Source organism: Oncorhynchus keta, chromosome 6 (assembly GCF_023373465.1).
Source record: "Oncorhynchus keta strain PuntledgeMale-10-30-2019 chromosome 6, Oket_V2, whole genome shotgun sequence".
In the NCBI taxonomy this organism is placed as follows: Eukaryota; Metazoa; Chordata; class Actinopteri; order Salmoniformes; family Salmonidae; genus Oncorhynchus; species Oncorhynchus keta.
In genome coordinates, this window is record NC_068426.1 from 23,390,930 (window position 1) to 23,409,210 (window position 18,281).

General features: G+C 42.6%; 1 protein-coding gene across 1 annotated transcript; it reads right to left on the reverse strand.

The window, feature by feature from the left end:
• Positions 1-222: 222 nt before the first annotated feature.
• On the reverse strand, positions 223-1,777 carry LOC118385261 (vasotocin-neurophysin VT 1-like). Its single transcript, XM_035772249.2, has 3 exons — positions 1,538-1,777; positions 808-1,009; positions 223-659 (listed from the first exon to the last, which is right to left on the reverse strand). The coding sequence occupies exons 1-3, from the start codon at positions 1,712-1,714 to the stop codon at positions 520-522; spliced, it is 519 nt and encodes a 172-aa protein (XP_035628142.1). The 5' UTR covers positions 1,715-1,777; the 3' UTR covers positions 223-519.
• Between the last annotated feature and the right edge of the window lie 16,504 nt (positions 1,778-18,281).

Below are 18,281 nucleotides of genomic sequence, written 5' to 3' on the forward strand. Positions count from 1 at the left end.
GGCCCACCGCTCTAACTGGTAGGCTACCTGCTTGGTATTCCAGACTTGAATAAAAAAATGTGCTCCATAGGAATGCAAAACAATTAATAAATTCACTTGAATTTAGACAGAGTTATTGTCACCAACCCTGACTAGAACCCCTTTGTTTTTGTGGTGAACGATCCCTATAAAGCAGCTGTTTGCCTGTTACTGTACCTCTCAGTAAGCCATAGAAAATACACATTTTAATAGTGCAAGAAAATATTTATTAACTACATATTTACATCCCTTCCACCCCAGTAGATTGTACAATGCATATTTGAGTTGAAGCATTATAAATGACAACTTACTGAAGGCTACTGAGCACACAGTAAACATTCATGTAGAGCTGATCAATTTCACCCTTATGTAGCAAGCCTGCTCTCTACTTCTGCTGTGTGTCTGAATCTATGTGAGGTTTGTTTTTGTAGTAGTGCATGTGAAATGGTGAATTTAAGCTCTATTCTGGGTGTGTTCAGGTGAGGGATGGGCAGTGGTTGGTTACTGAGGTCTCCCTCTGCTGGTGGCATGTAGGATCCGCAGCAGGTCTCCTGCCAAACCACCCATTAAGGCAGCGTTCTGTTCGCTGGGTGACTGACGTTTACTGTCCTCTAGGCAGTCTGGGTCTAGCACACAACTCTCTGTAAAAAAGTTCAATAGTATTATGACAAGTGGATGATGCAAAAATATATTTGGATTCAAGTAAGTGCACAAGTCACCTCCCATTAGTAAAACATTTTAGCAACTGTTTCAAAGCTCACCTTTCCATTTACTGACTAATTGTCTTACCTGAGTCACAGCAGACTCCGGATGCAGCACAGCTTCCCTCAGAGCCACACACTCTTCCTCCAGCCTCGCAGGGGGAGGGCAGGTAGTTCTCCTCCACACAACCAGCTGCCTCTGGGGAGCCCATGTAACAGCCCATTCCCTCCCCACAGCAGATATTGGGGCCAAAGCAGCGGCCCCTGTCCCCGGGGCCACACGACATGCACTGGAAATGAAAGCATCCATTGTTAATCCCTGTGCTAATGGTAGAGTGGCCAGCAGACGGTGCCTTTTGGCCATTACGCACGACCATAGCGCATTGGAAACTACACAACACCTGCATGTATAATTCCCGCTGATTACTGCATTTGAGGTTGAAATGAATAACGTTAGTATCTAGCCTACTTTGAGCCATGATTTAAATTTGCAAGCATAAGCAAGGAGTCACATGAAGGACCATTATGTCGCCAAAATCATCCCTATTTTGCGCAATGAATGTGGCAGCGTATAGGCTATCCACGCGAAGCTGCTTTGATACTAATCTGACAATGATTTCATTTTCATAAATAGGCCTAACTGATTCGAATAAATAGGCTTAATTCAAGCAATGGGTTATTTGCACCAATAAAGTTTCATAAACACCAAAGCACTCGTTACTGTAACTATAAACGAACTTCGAAATTTAAAAAAATTAACTTACTTGGGAACAAATCAGTAACTTTACTTCCCATTTTAAATCGACGAATAAACTCACCTGTCGTGGAAGATCAGGAAAAGAGCGCTTCCCGCCTCGCGGACAGTTCTGGATGTAGCACGCGGAGGAGAGCGCGAGGAGCCCCAGGACCCACAGCAGTTGAAACGTAGAATATGGCATCTTGTTCAGTCTGAAGTGCTTCGTCCAATTGATACTGTCGGCTACAACTGAACTCATTCAAAGGGCTCGGTTTTTCTTTTCGGATGTCTGCTAGGAACTTTCCGTTATTTATAGGGATCGTACCAATTGATAAAGCTTACGCTTTGCGCCTACGTCATCACAACACTTTGCACCCCAATGGGTCCACCCCCAATGTCCGATCTGATATTTGATGACTCAGCTTTCAAAATTAATCTCTCCCATTTGGATTATAAAAAGTATATTAGAATAGAGGAATGACACTTAGAATAAGATGTATGAGCCTGACAGTTTGACACCGTCTGTCTGTATACTTCAAGGAGTTGACGGGAGACTACCCTTTACACCTGCCCACTGTCAGACCAAATGGATATTGCCTTGAAATTATGTGAAGCTTTAGACATTCCAATAAGATGCATTACAAAGAAATGGAACCATTCAACTCCATATATTGCCAATGAGGTTAATAATTGTCTCAAAAAATATCCTAAACCTGTATTTTTACAACATACAGATCATTTGTTCTTAAATCTCATTTTAGGTCATGCAAGTTGTCTCCCCTTAATTAACCCTTTGCATTCCAATTATAGGACAGACTGAGAAGAGGGATGGCCAAGAAAGAACTGTGAGTGATGGAGAAACAAACAGTGTGACATTGATCCAGAGTGGTGTGCTTGTGACAAGCTATTAGACAGACAGACAGACAGACAGACAGAGCAAGCAGCGAAGACCCGGGGTGATGAGCTGCATCAGAAATCTTCCATTTTGTTTAAGGCACATCAAGCAGGACCTCTGATTATGAGAAGATGCTGTCAGTCCCTTTACAGGGATGACAAGGCTAATTGCTCTGAATATTTATGATTGTTACACTAAACCAGCCATTCATATGCAAGGCAGCAAACAAAATGGAGCAATAGTGAGAAGTCATGGGGAGCCATCAAACGGATGGAGCAAAAAGAACCATTTCTACCCCCACCCCTATGGCTTCATGGTAATGCTGTGATGTAAAAAAATAAAAAAAAATACAGCCAGTACAACTAGTACAGTTTAGTACAGCACATGGTGTGGTAGAAGATACAGACGTCCTAATGATGTTGGGTAGATTAGCCAATGGTGCAGCTTGGCACACACATTTCTTAGACTGCCCAATGATTCCATACATAGTCTACTGTAGAGTTATGGCAGTGGTGAGAGAACTGGGAAATAAACCATTCTGAATGTAACAATCGTCTATATGAGAGTAGCTCTCCAATACCTTGGAATAAACCATATCAGTAGGACATGACACGGGACAGATAAAAAAAAAGCTATAGCTAGTGTAAGGTTTTAAAATAACCATATTTATGCAGTGCCATTTGACACCATTATTTAGGAATATATCAAGCTATTGGAAATTCAAATCTGCCTTTCTAAATGAGTGTTAATTCTTAATGTCATAACAGGTGGCTTGTTTTGTATCATACTGGCATTGGAATAGTAAAATCTCAATAAGTGTCTCGTTACAACAATTACTCAGAGAAGAAGTGACAAACAAGGCATCAAAGACCATCTCTGAAGAGGGTCAGAGGTCAGACTCCAACGCAGAGATGCGTCAGGGGACAGTGTGTGCCTGTGTGTGTGGAGAGACCGACATTGTACAGCACTTACAGTGCATTCGGAAAGTATTCAGACCCCTTCACTTTTCCAGATTTAGTTAAATTAGTCTTATTCTGAAATAGATTTGTTTTAATCCCTCATCAGTCTACACACAATACCCCATACTGACAAAGCAAAAACAGGTTTTTAGAAATGTTAGCAAATTTATTCAAAATAAAAAATATTAAATTTACATAAGTATTCAGACCCTTTACTCAGTACCTTGTTGAAGCGCCTTTGACAGATATTACAGCCTTGAGTCTTCTTGGGTATGACGCTACGAGCATGGCATACCTGTATTTGGGGAGTTTCTCCCATTGTTCTCTGCAGATCCTCTCAAGCTCTGTCAGGTTGGATGGGGAGCATCGCTGCGCAGCTATTTTCAGGTTTCTCCAGAGATGTTCGATAGGGTTCAAGACCGGGCTCTGGCTGGCCCACTCAAGGACATTCAGAGACTTGTCCCAAAGCCACTCCTGCGTTGTCTTGGCTGTGTGCTTCGGGTCATTAACCCGGAAGCCAGCCACACCAATGTGTCGGAGGAAACACCGTACAGCTGGCGACCGAAGTCGGCGTGCATGCGCCCGGGTGCCACAAGGTGTTGCTAGAGTGCGATGGGACAAGGACATCCCAGCTTGGCCAAACTCTCCCTTAACCCGGGCGACGCTGGGCCAATTGTGCACTGCCTCATGAGTCTTCCGGTCACATCCCAGCTGCGACACAGCCCGGGACCAAGGCCGTATCTCCCAACCATCCAGGAACAGTTTGGTGACGAACAATGCCTTTTCCAGCATGATGGAGCAGCTTGCCATAAGGCAAAAGTGATAACTAATTGGCTTGGGGAACAAAACATCGATATTTTGGGTCCATGGCCAGGAAACTCCCCAGACCTTAATCCCATTGAGAACTTGTGGTCAAACCTCAAGAGGCGGGTGGACAAACAAAAACCCACAAATTCTGACAAACTCCAAGCGTTGATTATGTAAGAATGGGCTGCCATCAGTCAGGATGTGGCCCAGAAGTTAATTGACAGCATGCCAGGGCGGATTGCAGAGGTCTTGAAAAAGGGTCAACACTGCAAATATTGACTCTTTGCGTCAACTTCATGTAATTGTCAATAAAAGCCTTTGACACTTATGAAATGTTCATAATTATACTTCAGTATTCCATAGTAACATCTGACAAAAACATCTAAAGACACTGAGGCAGCAGACTTTCTGAAAATTTACATTTGTGTCATTCTCAAAACTTTTGGCCACGACTGTAGAAACATCTCAAGGATGATCAATAGAAGCAGGATGCACCTGAGCTTAAGAACAGTATGGTGCCAACATACTGCTCGCCATACTGGTGACCGTCTCTGGAGCCAACAGATGGTCGCCTCGCTTCGAGTTCTTAAGAAACTATGCAGTATTTTTTTTAACGTATTCTTAAGCAGAAGGTAGAGATGAGAGTGCGAGTCGATTCTTCATCATGAAGTGCTTTGAGAGACTAGTCAAGGATCATATCACCTCCACCTTTCTGGCCACCCTAGACCCACTTCAGTTTGCATACTGCCCCAACAGGTCCACAGACGACACAATTGCCATCACACTGCACACTGCCCTATCCCATCTCTACAAAATAAATACCTATGTAAAAATGCTGTTCATTGACGACAGCTCAGCATTCAACACCATAGTACCCTCCAAGTTCCTCATCAAGTTGGAGGCCCTGGGTCTCGACCTGTGCAATTGGGTCCTGGACTTTCTGACGGGCCGCCTCGAGGTGTTGAAGGTAGGAAACAACACTTCCACTTCGCTGATCCTCAACACTGGGGCCCCCTCAAGTGTGCGTGCTCAGCCCCCTACTGTACTCCCTGTTCACCCACTGCTGCGTGGCCATGCACGCCTCCAACTCAATCATCAAGTTTGCAGACGACACAACAGTAGTGGGCTTGATTATCAACAACAAGATAACCTACAGGGAGGAGGTGAGGGCACTCGGAGTGTGGTGTCAGGAAAACAACCTCTCAGTCAACGTCAACAAAACAAAGGAGATAATCGTGGACTTCAGAGTGAGCATCCCCCTATCCACATCGAAGGGACAGCAGTGGAGAAGATGGAAAGTTTTAAGTTCCTTTCACTCACACATACAGTGTGGTGAAGGAGCAACAGCACCTCTTCAACCTCAAGAGGCTGAAGAAATGTGTCTTGTCACCCAAAACCTTGACAAACTTTTACAGATGCACAATCGAGAGCATCCTGTCGAACTGTATCACAGCCTGGTACGGCAACTGCTCCGCCCACAACCTCAAGTCTCTCCAGAGGGTGGTGCGGTCTGCACAACACATCACCGGGGGCAAACTACCTGCCCTCCATGACACTTACAGCACCAAATGCCACAGGAAGGCCAAAAAGATCATCAATGACATCAACCACCTGAGCCACTGCCTGTTCACACCTCTACCATCCAGAAGGCGAGGTCAGTACAGGTGCATCAAAGCTGGGACTGAGAGACTGAAAAACAGCTTCTATCTCAAGGCCATCAGACTGCTAAACAGCAATCACCAACTCAGAGAGGATGCTGCTTACATTGAGACCCAATCACTGGCCACTTTAATACAGTGCCTTGCGAAAGTATTCGGCCCCGTTGAACTTTGCGACCTTTTGTCACATTTCAGGCTTCAAACATATAAAAACTGTATTTTTTTGTGAAGAATCAACAGAAAAAGTGGGACACAATCATGAAGTGGAACGACATTTATTGGATATTTCAAACTTTTAACAAATCAAAAACTGAAAAATTGGGCGTGCAAAATTATTCAGCCCCCTTAAGTTAATACTTTGTAGCGCCACCTTTTGCTGCGATTACAGCTGTAAGTCGTTGGACATTGGATCATTCAGAGATCCTCACTGAACTTCTGGAGAGAGTTTGCTGCACTGAAACTAAAGGGGCTGAATAATTTTGCACGCCCAATTTTTCAGTTTTTGATTTGTTAAAAAAGTTTGAAATATCCAATAAATGTCGTTCCACTTCATGATTGTGTCCCACTTGTTGTTGATTCTTCACAAAAAAATACAGTTTTATATCTTTATGTTTGAAGCCTGAAATGTGGCAAAAGGTCGCAAAGTTCAAGGGGGCCGAATACTTTCGCAAGGCACTGTAAATAGATCACAAGTCACTTTATACAATGCACTCTAAATAATGCCACATTAATAATGTTTACATATCTTACATTACATATCACATGTATATACTCTATTTTATACCATCTAGTTTACCTTGCCTATGCCCCTCGACCATCGCTCATCCATATACTTACATGTACATATTTTCATTCACCACTTTAGATTTGTGTGTATTAGGTAGTTGTTGGGGAATTGTTAGATTACTTGTTAAATATTATTGCACTGTCAGAACTAAAAACACAAGCATTTCGCTACAATCACATTAACATTTGCTAACCATGTGTGTGTGACAAATATAATTTGATTTCGAGTCTCATAGCAAAGGGTCTGACTACTTATGTATGTAGATTGATAAAAAAAAAATATTTAATTGATTTAATACATTTTCGAATGAGGCTGTAACTTAACAAAATTTCTTCCTGTTTGAACTGAAATACACATTTTAAATGTCCTCATTTAAAAAAAAAAATGCAATAAATAATGTATGCGTTAAATGTATTGATATACTTTATATATACCTTAAACTAATAATTAATGAAAAAACAATTATCCAAACATTAAGGCCTAGATCCAATCAGATCAAGAGTTAATGGTGACAAGCAGACACCCGCATAGCAGCATTGCAGATGTTTTTGTTGGGAGGTGGAACTGCGTTTGGAGCTGTCCAATCGGGTTAGCAGCTGCTCTTGCGATCATTGTCATGAAGCCACACCTGCCCCACTCACGTTAGAAGTTCAGAACAAGAAAGTGGAGGCTATATATAAATAATTAAGCTCAAATTGAAAAATCATTCAACAAAATGAGGATTTATATCATCTTAGTCATGGTGTAAATTACATCTCACCTTCCAGTGTTCAAACTTGTAAACAAGGCTGAATGGGATTTCTGGTAATGCAACTCCGTGCAGCCAATGACAATGTTGGCTTTAGGTATAAGCTAATGTCAGAAGCCACTTGCAGATTTGATAGCTCTAACGCAGTTCCGCCTCTGACACGGCCTAAACATCCGCTATGCAGATGTAGGTGTAGCCGATGTGAAATGGCTAGCTAGTTAGCGTTGTGGCGTTTCAATCGGTGACGTCACTTGCTCTGAGACCTTGAAGTAGTGGTTCCCCTTGCAGCTCTGTGGAGCGATGGCTAACGATGCTTCGAGGGTGACTGTTGACGGGTGCAGAGCGTCGCTGGTTCGCGCCCAGGTCGGGGGGACGGACGTAAAGTCTATACTGTTACATAGGCTAAAGTGGATCTGATTGAATAGAGCCCAAAGTCAACCTATTTTTCCTGCCCTTTATCATGGTTTTCATGTGAACAATCTGTTGTCTATCATGAAGCCCTGTCATTGAAATTATTCACTGTATATGAAAATGAGATTTCCGTTCCACAATAGTCTATTTGTTTCTGAGCCTTGAGCACAGAGCTGGAAACTTTGCAAACAACCTCTTCTATAACTCCCTCCACATCCTTCAGTGACTCTATGTCATGACACACTTCCATTTCAATTTGACAATCCACTTAAAAGGACCAGCGGCCTCTGGCACACGTCCTCTGCTTTGAGAAGGACATAGGAAACAAAGTAGTTAGGAAATCGGGACGTAATTGAATAAATGCGTCATACCCACCTTTATCCATGTTGCTTGTGGCCTAGACAATGTCATTGCCAAGAAACTAAACCCCGTGTCACGCATATTAGAGAGTTTTAGAAGAGTTTTAGAAGAACAAGATCAGAAAAGCACGCCTTCTTGTATAGATGCGGTAAAGAGGTCAATCGAACTTGACCAAAACAATGGAAACACGTGGGGGAAAGACCCTGAGTCTGTCTCCTTATTGCCCCCCAGTAACATTTGCCTACATTTAGAATATTTATTAATAATGTGTATTTCTCACTATGTTGAGGTGAAGATCGGAGTATAATGCTTGTATGGATGTCAACCCTAAACACATGTTCAGATCATCCCTACCAATCAACTGCATTACAGTTCAAACTTGTTAAAGGAATTTCATTCCTATATGTTCAACAACCAATTCAATTAAAACACTCTGCCCATTTCTAAGAATTTGTAGGTACTTATTTGCATAAAATGGACAGAAACCAGTCTCAAAATCAATCAATAGCATTTATTCTCGAGAGTACTACATATAAAATCATGTACATTAGTTTATATACCTACTATTTTGTCATAAATGTCTCTCCTCTCAGATACAATGGCAATATAGTTCACAAGCCTTCCCACATTGTCTGCCACCTGTTAAACAATCTACTACTAGCCCAAGGTCTCTCCCCTCCCTGGGTAGAGACAGGATGTCTTGTAAGGAACACAGCATTCCAGCCAGTCTGACGATAGCTCCATTATTTTCTAACAAGGAACAGAAAGTCCTTCTAATTCTTGACGAAAACTATACACATTACATTCAGTATTGTGATTATAATAAGATTCATACATCCATAGAGTAACATAGTAGTATTCTGTTTAGTTTTCGTTCTGATTTAAATGTATAAATAATTTAGTCATTATTCATAAAAATCCCTTAACAAACTAAATTTGACTACCACCACTGATTTCTGTATGGTAGCTATGCTAACCAGTTTATAAAAACGGGAGTTAGCATTTAGCAGTCATTTATACTAAACCTGAAAAGAGAACTTCTACATGTTATGCAGCGAAAACAGACAAATCGGACTTAAGTAACCACATTAAGGGACTGTTACAATACATCAAACATGACGGATTTGACAAATATCCACTTTGTTAGATCAGATTTGTTGAAGTTGCTCCAATCTGGTCAACGGAACATCTGCATTCTATTGACTCCTTTAGCGCATTTATTCCGTTGTCTCTGAGTGCAGTGAAATTGTATATATTTTTTTATTTAACTAGGCAAGTCAGTGAAGAACAAATTCTTATTTACAATGATCGCCAAGGAACAGTGGGTAAACTGCCTTGTTCAGAATGACAGATTAGTACATTGTCAGCTTGGGGATTCGATCTAGCAACCTTTCGGTTACTGGCCCAACACTCTAACCACTAGGCTACCTGCTGCCCCAAATGCAGTGAAAAAAGGAATAATATTCTGGTTACCTTCCAGTTACAGTGGCAAGAAAAAGTATGTGAACCCTTTGGAAATACCTGCATTTATGATCTTCATCTTAGTCACAACAGACAAACACAGTGTGCTTAAACTAAAAACACACAAATTATTGTATTTTTCTTATCTATATTTAATACATAATTTAAACATTCACAGTGTAGGTTGGGAAAAGTATGTGAACCCCTAGGGATAATGACTTCTCCAAAAGCTTATTGGAGTCAGCTAACCTGGAGTCCAATCAATAAGACGAGATTGGAGAAGTTGGTTAGAACTGCCCTGCCCTATAAAAAATACTCACACAATTTGAGTTTGCTACTCACAAGAAGCATTGCCTGATGTGAACCATGACTTGAACAAAATAGATCTCAGAAGACCTAAGATTAAGAATTATTGACTTGCATAAAGCTGGAAAGGGTTACAAAAGTATCTCTAAAGCCTTGATGTTCATCAGTCCACAGTAAGACAAATTGTTTATAAATGGAGAAAGTTGAGCAATATTGCTACTCTCCCTAGGAGTGGCCGTCCTACAAAGAGCACAGTGCAGAATGCTCAATGAGGTTAAGAAGAATCCTAGCGTGTCAGCTAAACACACAACAATACGTGTGGAGAAAAAAAGGCACAGCACACCAACATCAAAACCTCATCTCAACTGTAAAGTATGGTAGAGGGAGCATCATGGTATGGGGCTGCTTTGCTGCCTTAGGGCCTGGAGAGCTGGCTATCATTGACGGAAACCACATATCCTGAGGCTGCATTTATTGTAGCTGGGGATTTTAACAAGGCTAATCTGAAAACAAGGCTCCCTAAATTTTTATCAGCATATCGATTGCGCGACACGGGCTGGCAAAACACTGGATCGTTGTTATTCTAACTTCCGCAACGCATATAAGGCCCTCCCCCGCCCTCCTTTCGGAAAAGCTGACCACGACTCCATTTTGTTGCTCCCAGCCTATAGACAGAAACTAAAACAGTAAGCACCCGTGCTCAGGTCTGTTCAACTCTGGTACGACCAATCCGATTCCACGTTTCAAGATTGCTTCGATCACGTGGACTGGGATATGTTCCGCATAGCGTCGAACAACAACATTGATGAATACGCTGATTTGGTGAGCGAGTTTATTAACAAGTGCATTGGTGCATCGGTGATGTTGTACCGATGCACAGCGTCTATTAAAACATTCCCCAACCAGAAACCGTGGATTGATGGCAGCATTCGCGCAAAACTGAAAGTGAGAACCACTGCTTTTAATCAGGGCAAGGTGACCGGAAACATGACCGAATACAAACAGTGTAGCTATTCCCTCAAGGCAAACAAACAAGCTAAGCGTCAGTATAGAGACAAAGTAGAGTCGCAATTCAACGCCTCAGACATGAGAGGTATGTGGCAGGGTCTACAGTCAATCACGGATTACAAAAGAAAAACCAGCCCCGTCGCCGACCAAGATGTCTGGCTCCCAGACAAACTAAACAACTTCTTTGCTCGCTTTGAGGACAATACAGTGCCATTGACACGGCCCGCTATCAAAACCTGTGGGCTCTCCTTCAGTGCAGCCAACGTGAGTAAAACATTTAAACGTGTTAAAACTTGCAAGGCTGCAGGCGTCCTCAGAGCATGCGCAGACCAGCTGGCTGGTGTGTTTACAGACATATTGAATCAATCCTTATCCCAGTCTGCTGTTCCCACATGCTTCAAGAGGGTCACCATTGTTCCTGTTCCCAAGAAAGCTAAGGTAACTGAGCTAAATGACTACCGCCCCCGTAGCACTCACTTCCGTCATCATGAAGTGCTTTGAGAGACTAGTCAAAGACCATATCACCTCCACCCTACCTGACACCCCAGACCCACTCCAATTTGCTTACCGCCCCAATAGGTCCACAGACGATGCAATCGCAATCAACCTGCACACTGCCCTAACCAATCTGGACAAGAGGGTATGGGTGTCGACCTCGCCCTGTGCAACTTGGTCCTGGACTTCCTGACGGGCCGCCCCCAGGTGGTGAGGGTATGTAACAACATCTCCACCCCGCTGATCCTCAACACTGGGGCCCCACAAGGGTGCGTTCTCAGCCCTCTCCTGTACACCCTGTTCATCCACGACTGTGTGGCCATGCACACCTCTAACTCAATCATGAAGTTTGCAGACCACACTACAGTGGTAGGCTTGATTACAAACAACGACGAGATGGCCTACAGGGAGGAGGTGAGGGCCCTCGGAGTGTGGTGTCAGGAAAATAGCCTCACACTCAATGTCAACAAAACAAAAGAGATGACCGTGGACTTCAGGAAACAGCAGAGGGAGCAGCCCCCTATCCACATTGACGGAAAAGTAGTGGAGAGGGTGGAAAGTTTTAAGTTCCTCGGCATACACATCACGGACGAACTGAAATGGTCCACCCACACAGACAGCGTGGTGATGAAGGCGCAGCAGCGCCTCTTCAACCTCAGGAGGCTGAAGAATTTCGGCTTGTCACCAAAAACACTGACAAACCTTTACAGATGCACAATCGAGAGCATCGCCGCCTGGTACGGCAACTGCTCCGCCCACAACCGTAAGGCATTTACACTTGTGTGTATAAGGTACTTGTTGTGAAATTGTTAGGTTAGATTACTTGTTAGATATTACTGCATGGTCGGAACTAGAAGCACAAGCATTTCGCTACACTCGCATTAACATCTGCTAACCATGTGAATGAGACAAATAAAATTTGATTTGAAAAATGAATTCCCAAGTTTATCAAGACATTTTGCAGGAGAATGTAAAGCTATCTGTCCGCCAATTGAAGTTCAACAGGACAACGACCCAAAACAAGAAGTAAATCAACAACAAAATGGTGTCAACAGAAGAAAATACGCCTTCTGGAGTGGCCCAGTCAGAGTCCTGACCTCAACCTGATTTTAAAATGCTGTGGCATGACCTCAAGAGCAGTTCACACCAGACATACTACGAATATTGCTGAACTGAAACAGTTTTGCAAAGATGAATGGACCAAAATTCTGTTGGTTGAGTTTATTACTGCCAAAGGGTCAACCAGTTATTAAATCCAAGGGTTCACATACTTTCCCCACCCTGCACTGTAAATGTTTACACGGTGTGTTCAATCAAGACATGAAAACATATCATTGTTTGTATGTTATTAGTTTAAGCAGACTGTGTTTGTCTATTGTTGTGATCTAGATGATCAGATCAAATATGACCAATGTATGTAGAATTCCAGGTAATTCCAAAGGGATCACATACTTCTTCTTGCAACTGTATGTAGCTTGCTGAAATAGAACCAGAGAGAGATATAAAATGTTTAAATCTGGTATAAAATGTTTACCTTCACAACTCCCCACAAACATTTATTTTGCATCAGTACTTTGTTGACATTGTGCAGAGCTAACTCTAGATAGTGGATGGATAATGACAGCAAATATCCAATAGGCTTTAAAGGCCACAACACATAAAGCATGGTCTTTTCTCAGGAATTTACTCATTTCCTTCAAGGCGACTGAAGGAACTAACCTTAGTTGGATGGGCCCTCGAACCACATTGGTAATCTCACAGAGAATGATTTTAAAGATGAATTAATACATTTTGTTCCCCGCACTCTATTGTGCCTGTTTAACCATTGAACCCCAACCAAGGTGACCAAAGGCCTTGATCGAAGGAACATGATGTATGGGGTTGATGACATCATTTAATACAGAGTAAGATTGGTTAGCAAGGGACAGTTCAACATTTACTGGGGTGGGGTCTGGTCTGGTCCAAAAGAGGGGAGGGTTGTCTACCTTTTTTTGTTGCTTTGGGAGCGTTGTTTTTTTATTGAGCACAGAGGAGGGTAGTGCTTTTTTCCTGTGATTTGCATTTGCAGATTTTACAATATAATGTCCTCATCTGCTTGCATGTGCCTCCCCTATAAATGTGTTTTGGTACTTCCCATATGCACTACTCTTTTCCATGTGCTTACTATACCACAGGTCCATATAGTCAACTGTCTATCCTGCCCTCTATCTAAAGTGCATTTGTAAAGTATTCAGACCTCTTGACTTTTTCCACATTTTGTTACGTTACAGCCTTATTCTGAAATGGATTAAATATTTTTTTTTCCCTCATTGATCTACACATAATACCTCATAATGGCAAAGCGATAACAGGTTTTTCGAAATGTTTGCAAATGTATTACAAATAAAAACATACGTTATTTACATAAGTACTCAGACACTTTGCTGTGAATAAGAGGGCTTTCACGGCATTATTAAAATTATATTTTAATGCAATTATAGTTCCCGAGTGGCACAGCGGTCTAAGGCACTGCATGCATCTCATCTCAGGTAAATTCAATTGATTGGACATGATTTGGAAAGGCACACCTGTTTATATCAGGTCCCGAAGTTGACAGTGCATGTCAGAGCAAAAACCAAGCCATGAGGTCGAAGGAATTGTCTGTAGAGCACTGATATAGGATTGTGTCAAGGCACAGATCTGGGGAAGGGTACCAAAAAAATGTCTGCAGCATTGAATGTTCCAAAGAACACAGTGGCCTCCATCATTCTTAAATGGAAAACATTTGAAACCCCCAAGACTCTTCCTAGAGCTGGCCACCTGGGCCAAACTGAGCAATTGGGGGAGAAGGGGCTTTGTCAGGGAGGAGACCAAGAACCTGATGGTCACTCTCAAAGCGCTCCAGAGTTACTCTGTCAAAATGGGAGAACCTTCCAGAAGAACAACCATCTCTGCAGAACTCCACCAATCAGGCCTTTATGGTAGAGTGGACAGAAGGAAGCCACTCCTCAGTAAAAGGCAAATGACAGCCCGCTTGAAGTTTGCCAAAAGGCACCTAAAGACTCTCAGACCATGAGAAAAAAGTTTATTTGGTCTGATGAAATGAAGATTGAACTCTGGCCTGATTGCCAAGTGTCAAGTCTGGAGGAAAATGGGCACCATCCCTACGGTGAAGCATGGTGGTGGCAGAGCGCTCAGGACCTCAGACTGGGGCAAAGGTTCACTTTCCAACAGGACAACGACCCTAAGCACACAGCCAAGACAACGCAGGAGTGGCTTCGGGACAAGTCTCTGAATGTCCTTGAATGGCCCAGCCAGAGCCCGGACTTGAACTCGATTGAACATCTCTGGAGAGACCTGAAATTATCTGTGCTGCGACGCACCACATCTAACCTGACAGAGCTTGAGAGGATCTGCAGAGAAGAATGGGAGAAACTCCCCAAATGCAGGGGTGCCAAGCTTGTAGCGTCATACCCAAGAAGATTCAAGGCTGTAATCACTACCAAAGGTTCTTCAACAAAGTACTGAGTAAAGGGTCTGAATACTTCTGTAAATGTGATATTTCCATTTTTTTCTATTTTTATACATTTGCAAAAATGTATAAAAACCTGTTTTTGCTTTGTCATTATGGAGTATTGTGTGTAGATTGCTGAGGAAAAAAACAATTTCATTAATTTTAGAATAAGGCTGTAACAACAAAAAGTGGAAAAGGTCAAGGTGTCTAAATACTTTACAAAAGCACCATTTAGTAAACTATAGTGGTAGTTTTAGTCAATATCTGCAATACCTTAACTAGCAATCATACCACACAAAATCTTTCAAATCTTCACAAATCTAATTGGCAGCCGAGAGGCCAGGTGCGTCATTGCGCATGAAATAACAGTCAAGACACAGTTCAAAAAGCTCTCCTATTGATCCTATTTTGGGACAATAAACGTAGCGTACCTAGACTAACCAACAACACTCCAATTCTGCATTTAAAAAAAATATTTAACTAGGCAAGTAAGATAAGAACAAATTCTTATTTACAAGGACGGCCTACCCTGGCGACGCCCTATGGAACTCCCAATCACGGCCGGATGCGATACAGCCTGTATTCATACCAGGAACTGTAGTGACACCTCTTGCACTGAGATGCATACAGTGCCTTAGACCGCTGTGCCACTCATGAACTATAATTGCATGAAAATATAATTTTAATAATGCCGTGAAAGCCCTCTTATTTTTATGTTTCATTCCATTTGGATCCGTTGTGGGTCGACAGATTATAGAATGGCACAGCAGCAGGCCAGTCTGGCTGTATTTTTTTACTTCTGATGCGTTGTCTGCTGCCGATCATCATTCTCCTATATAATGTGGCCACATGGGCTTATGTTCCCAGCAGGCCCAGGCTCTGACGCAGCTGGCCGTGACTGGGAGACACACGGGGCGGCGCACAATTGGCCCAGCTTCGTCCGGGTTAGGGGAGGGTTTGGCCAGCGTGGTCTAGCGACTCCTGTTGTGGGCTGGGCACATGCATGCTGACACTATCGCCAGGTGCACAGTGTTTACTCCAACACACAGTGCTGCGTGGTTGTGTCATGTTTCGGAGGATGCATCGCTCTTGACCTTTGCCACTCCCGAGTCAGTACGGGAGTTGCAGAGATGAGACAAGATGGTAACTAAAAATTGGGGAGAAAAAAAAATAATAATTCCAGCATCCAAACTATGCAATGGCCATTAGATTAATCGAGACATCGGTTACAAAACACCAAAAAGTCTCATTACAATCAGAGATTCTTAAACCAATGCTGAGTAGGGAGTGATGTATTGTCTGTTTGTCGAGATTGACATACTCTACTTGATTGTGGTGTTGCATTGGTTATGTATGGTGCATTGGCACAGAAACCATTTGGTGAATCTGCTGCTTATATTTTATATCATTACAAATACAGCATCAAAAATGTGGAAATGTGGATTTTCCCGCTGATCATTGTTTGCAGCCGGCACTGATTGTAGTGTAATGAGACAGGCAGGGAGAGTGAGCTAGTCCATGGTGTAGTTGCAAAAACCATCAAGCGCTATGATGGAACTGGTGGCACAGGAAAGGAAGACCCAGAGTTACTTCTGAGCAGAGGATAAGTTCATTAGAGTTAACTGCACTTCCTTCGGAAGCCTTTCCTTCCAGTTTTCTGCTGCCAATGACTGACACAAACTGCAAAAATCACTGATACTGGAGACTCGTATCTCCCTCACTAGCTTTACGCACCAGCTGTCAGAGCAGCTCACAGATCACTGCACCTGTACATAGCCCATCTGTAAATAGCCCATCCAACTACCTCATCCACATTCTGTTATTTTATTTATTTGGCTCCTTTGCACCCCAGTATCTCTACTTGCACACTCATATTCTTCACATTTATCACTCGTGTTTAATTGCTATATTGTAATTATTTAGCCACTATGGCCTATTCATTGCACACACTGTATATAGACTGTTTCTATTGTATTATTGACGTATGTTTGTTACTCCATGTGTAACTCTGTGTTGTTATTTGTGTCACACTGCTTTGCTTTATCTTGGCCAGGTCGCAGTTGTAAATAAGAACTTGTTCTCAACTAGCCTACCTAGTTAAATAAAGGTGAAAAAAATAAAAATATCACTGCAGTCACTTTTTTTCCTGAACATTCTCGTGATTTTGTTCAGAAACATCCCCACTTAATGTCAATACCTCAAAAATAAGCTACATACTATGTCAAATATTCACATGACGGACATACGACAGGGTGGGAGGTAGCCTAGCAGAAACAGCATTGGGCCAGTAACCCGAAAGGTCGCTGGTTCGAATACCCGAGCCAACAAGGTGAAAAATCTGTCAATGTGCCCTTGAGCAAGAGTGTGCCGTATTACTATGGCTGATCCTGTATAATGCTTACACAAAGGTAGGACAGATATTTATTCAGTTCCAGTATGTAGGTTGAAGGAACAATATTGGCAAAGATGTATTTTCAGTACTTGAATCCATGAGGAACAAACACAAGACGTAGTGGATATGGCTATAGGGAGAAAAGAACATCACAACTTCCTCTCCAAGGACAGTTCTGACTCATGCTTCGTCTCCTCCTGAAAAGGAAGGGTATATTGACGTGGAGGATAGACACGGAGTGGGGCACGCAGACACGGGCAGGATAAAGGATAAGACACACTTAAGAATCTCTTAAATCACAGAAAGCAAAAGAGACAAGTGCAAGACAAAAGCATGTTAAACAATTCACTAGTGACCACATTCCAAAGTGACAAATAACAGCTTTCGCAATGGCAAAATTTCACAATTTCTGTCACGTTGAGGCTATGCAATGCCAATTGAGAAACCCAGCATGACAGGCCAAATTGGTGTGTAGAAATGTTCACCTTCCTCCATTCCTTCCAGTTATTGGGCATAGGGCCAGAGTTTTTCCCTGACCAGGTCAGACCAATTAAGGTCTGGTTATGTAACAGGTGGTTCAGTGAACTACGGTCGAATGATGAGTATCCTTTCCTTGAGACCTGACAACTTGCTCTAGCCTCCAAAGCTAATGCCTAGGCTTTAGCTCGGCATGCTAACATAGTCTTGCATTGTACAGATGACCCCGGTTTAACCACAGTTGGTCAGTCAGGTCAGTGGGTCCGCTGGCTTACACAAACGTGGACTAAGGGCACGGACACTTTTATTGTGTTGGTGCATGCTGTTAAGTTCAAAGGGACATTGAAAAGCTTTGACCTTCATAGAACGAGTAAACATGATGGAGAACAGTTGGGTCACCAAGTATCAAAAGACTCAGAGAATGATTGACCCTGCTCTCTATAAGAAACAGCTGACATTGTAAGGTGAAGTCTTTGGTCTATTGAGAAAACATTGAAACACTGTCACACTCGAACGACCTCATTCAGAGAGACATAAGTCAAATGTACAGTGATGCGTTGAGACTTTTG